Genomic DNA, 2439 nt, shown 5'->3' on the forward strand with positions numbered 1-2439 from the left:
GTCTCATTTATTATTTTGTTTAGTTATATTTCCGTTATATAGTAAATAAATGTTGATGTACTTTTCTGCTTTTATTTTCTGAAGGTTGGATACAGACCGGATTATATGTTCCTTCTGCAAACAATTTTGCGGTCAGACCCTCAGGTAAATGCTTTGATCAGAACTAGGATTAGAAATGATTGTGCCTTACCTTTTATGTGATACTTCACTTCAGTGCTGCACTAGTTTCGGCTTTCATAGTAGAGTAGAGTAACTCTCGCTTAAAACAGTATGAATGCCAAGTATGGAAATGGTTCTATATTTCTTATGGTCTTTATGTTACTGCAGTATGCTGGTCTACCTTCCCTTTTAATTCATATATATTTAAAATGTGTTTGACTGCAGGGTGCTGTAAACTTCGCTTTGATGATGTCTCAAATGGAGGGAGGTTGCCCAATAGACTACAATACAATAACTGATCTCTTTCTTCAGGTTTATATAGTTTATATCTTGTTTTGGTCAAATGATGTTGGGCTCATTCTGCTCCATTTGTTTAAATTAGACCTAATGAAGATGTTGAAGCATTATAAATCCCCCCCACCCTCTCTCTCTCTCTTTCCATTTCATTTTTTTTTTTTGGTCCTTTTTAAAACCAGTATTACTTGAGCCTGTGCTGGTTTGTTTTTGAAATACAAATATGGGCCATCTTTCTTGAAATACTTGCTTTGGTAATGGTTTTAAAAAATAGGCAAAGATATTAGTGATGTTTCCCATAATTTATGAGACTAAATAACTATTATTTGTTGAACTGAAACCAATCACTCCATGGTCTTTGTTACTAATATGCTGTAAACTGTGATCCTTACTGTTGCATTTATGTTTCTTGTATTGCTTTTAGAGGAATTTGATACGGGAGGCAACTGCCTTTTTGTTGGATGTGCTTAAGCCAAACCTACCTGAACAGGGACATCTTCAGACAAAGGTATTGTTATATTCTTTGCTGTAATATCTATCAAAGTAGTTGTTGGCGTTATATAGTTCCATTTTTAGTTTTTTCATTTTGAGAAAATTTCAATTAATATTTTTAGGTGCTGGAAATTAATCTGGTGACCTTTCCAAATGTTGCTGATGCTATATTGGCCAATGGCATGTTTAGTCATTACGATCGCCCACGTGTTGGTCAACTATGTGAAAAGGCGGGCCTTTTCATACGGGCACTTCAGGTTCTTGGTTTCTATAATTCAATGAATGACAGTAATTTTCGATGAGAATAATTTTTTAAACCGTCTTGTCTATCTGTTGTGCAGCATTACACCGAGTTGCCAGACATTAAACGTGTCATTGTGAATACACATGCCATTGAACCACAGGTTTGAATTCCAAGTGCTCAAGATAGTGCACCTATCATAAAATTGTTATATATTATATATCTTACTATGTAGTGATTTTCTAGGCTCTAGTTGAGTTCTTCGGAACCCTTTCTCGAGAGTGGGCACTAGAGTGTATGAAAGATCTTCTACTGGTCAACCTTCGTGGAAATCTTCAAATAATTGTGCAGGTACTATATTGAGGTTTTGTATGCTGTTCGCATGGTACTTTTTCTTATTTAAATTATTTATGTGCTTTGAACTTTTTATATAAGTTGCTATTTTTTATTCGCAGACTGCTAAGGAATATTCTGAGCAGTTGGGAGTTGATGCATGCATCAAACTCTTTGAGCAATTCAAGTCCTATGAAGGACTATACTTTTTTTTGGGTTCATATTTGAGCTCAAGGTATTTCTTAATGGAGAATAAACATGAACATGAATTCTGTAGACATCCTACCTTTCGTTTTTCTTGTTTTTATAATTTGGCCTTTCGATTCTATCTTGTACAGTGAGGATCCTGAAATCCACTTCAAGTACATTGAAGCAGCTGCTAAAACTGGACAACTAAAGGAGGTAGAGCGTGTGACTCGGGAATCCAATTTTTATGATGCCGAGAAGACAAAGAATTTTCTGATGGAGGCCAAACTTCCAGATGCACGGCCATTGATCAATGTGTGTGATCGTTTTAATTTTGTTCCGGATCTCACTCACTATCTCTATACCAACAACATGCTTCGCTATATTGAAGGATATGTCCAGAAGGTAAATATTTTGTGAGGGTTGTATTTAATTTTATGTTTTTTGGTACAGGTGTGTGTTTCAATCTTTCTATTGTGATCTTAAATCTAAAACTAACATTAAACTTCTTGTTTATAGGTCAATCCAGGAAATGCTCATCTAGTTGTAGGACAGTTGCTAGATGATGAATGCCCTGAGGATTTTATCAAAGGTTTGATACTTTCAGTTCGTTCCCTCCTTCCAGTGGAGCCTTTGGTTGAAGAATGTGAAAAGAGGTGCGATGATTTTTCCTCAGTCACATGTTCTTATATGTAAATATATATATATATATTTATATAAATTTGTTTTGTCAT

The 2439-nt window shown here is 35.1% G+C and overlaps 1 protein-coding gene across 1 annotated transcript in view; it reads left to right on the top strand.

The window, feature by feature from the left end:
* The window catches only part of LOC107609482 (clathrin heavy chain 1-like), an 11632-nt gene that overhangs the window by 4996 nt on the left and 4197 nt on the right, over positions 1–2439 (top strand). Inside the window, exons 14-22 of the mRNA XM_016311471.2 lie at positions 85–144; positions 385–471; positions 878–961; positions 1068–1202; positions 1287–1349; positions 1433–1537; positions 1642–1754; positions 1858–2110; positions 2225–2361. Of these exons, the coding sequence (XP_016166957.1) occupies positions 85–144; positions 385–471; positions 878–961; positions 1068–1202; positions 1287–1349; positions 1433–1537; positions 1642–1754; positions 1858–2110; positions 2225–2361 (1037 nt within the window). The remainder of the gene's footprint in view (positions 1–84; positions 145–384; positions 472–877; positions 962–1067; positions 1203–1286; positions 1350–1432; positions 1538–1641; positions 1755–1857; positions 2111–2224; positions 2362–2439) is intronic.

This window comes from Arachis ipaensis, chromosome B07 (genome assembly GCF_000816755.2).
Source record: "Arachis ipaensis cultivar K30076 chromosome B07, Araip1.1, whole genome shotgun sequence".
Classification (NCBI taxonomy): Eukaryota; Viridiplantae; Streptophyta; class Magnoliopsida; order Fabales; family Fabaceae; genus Arachis; species Arachis ipaensis.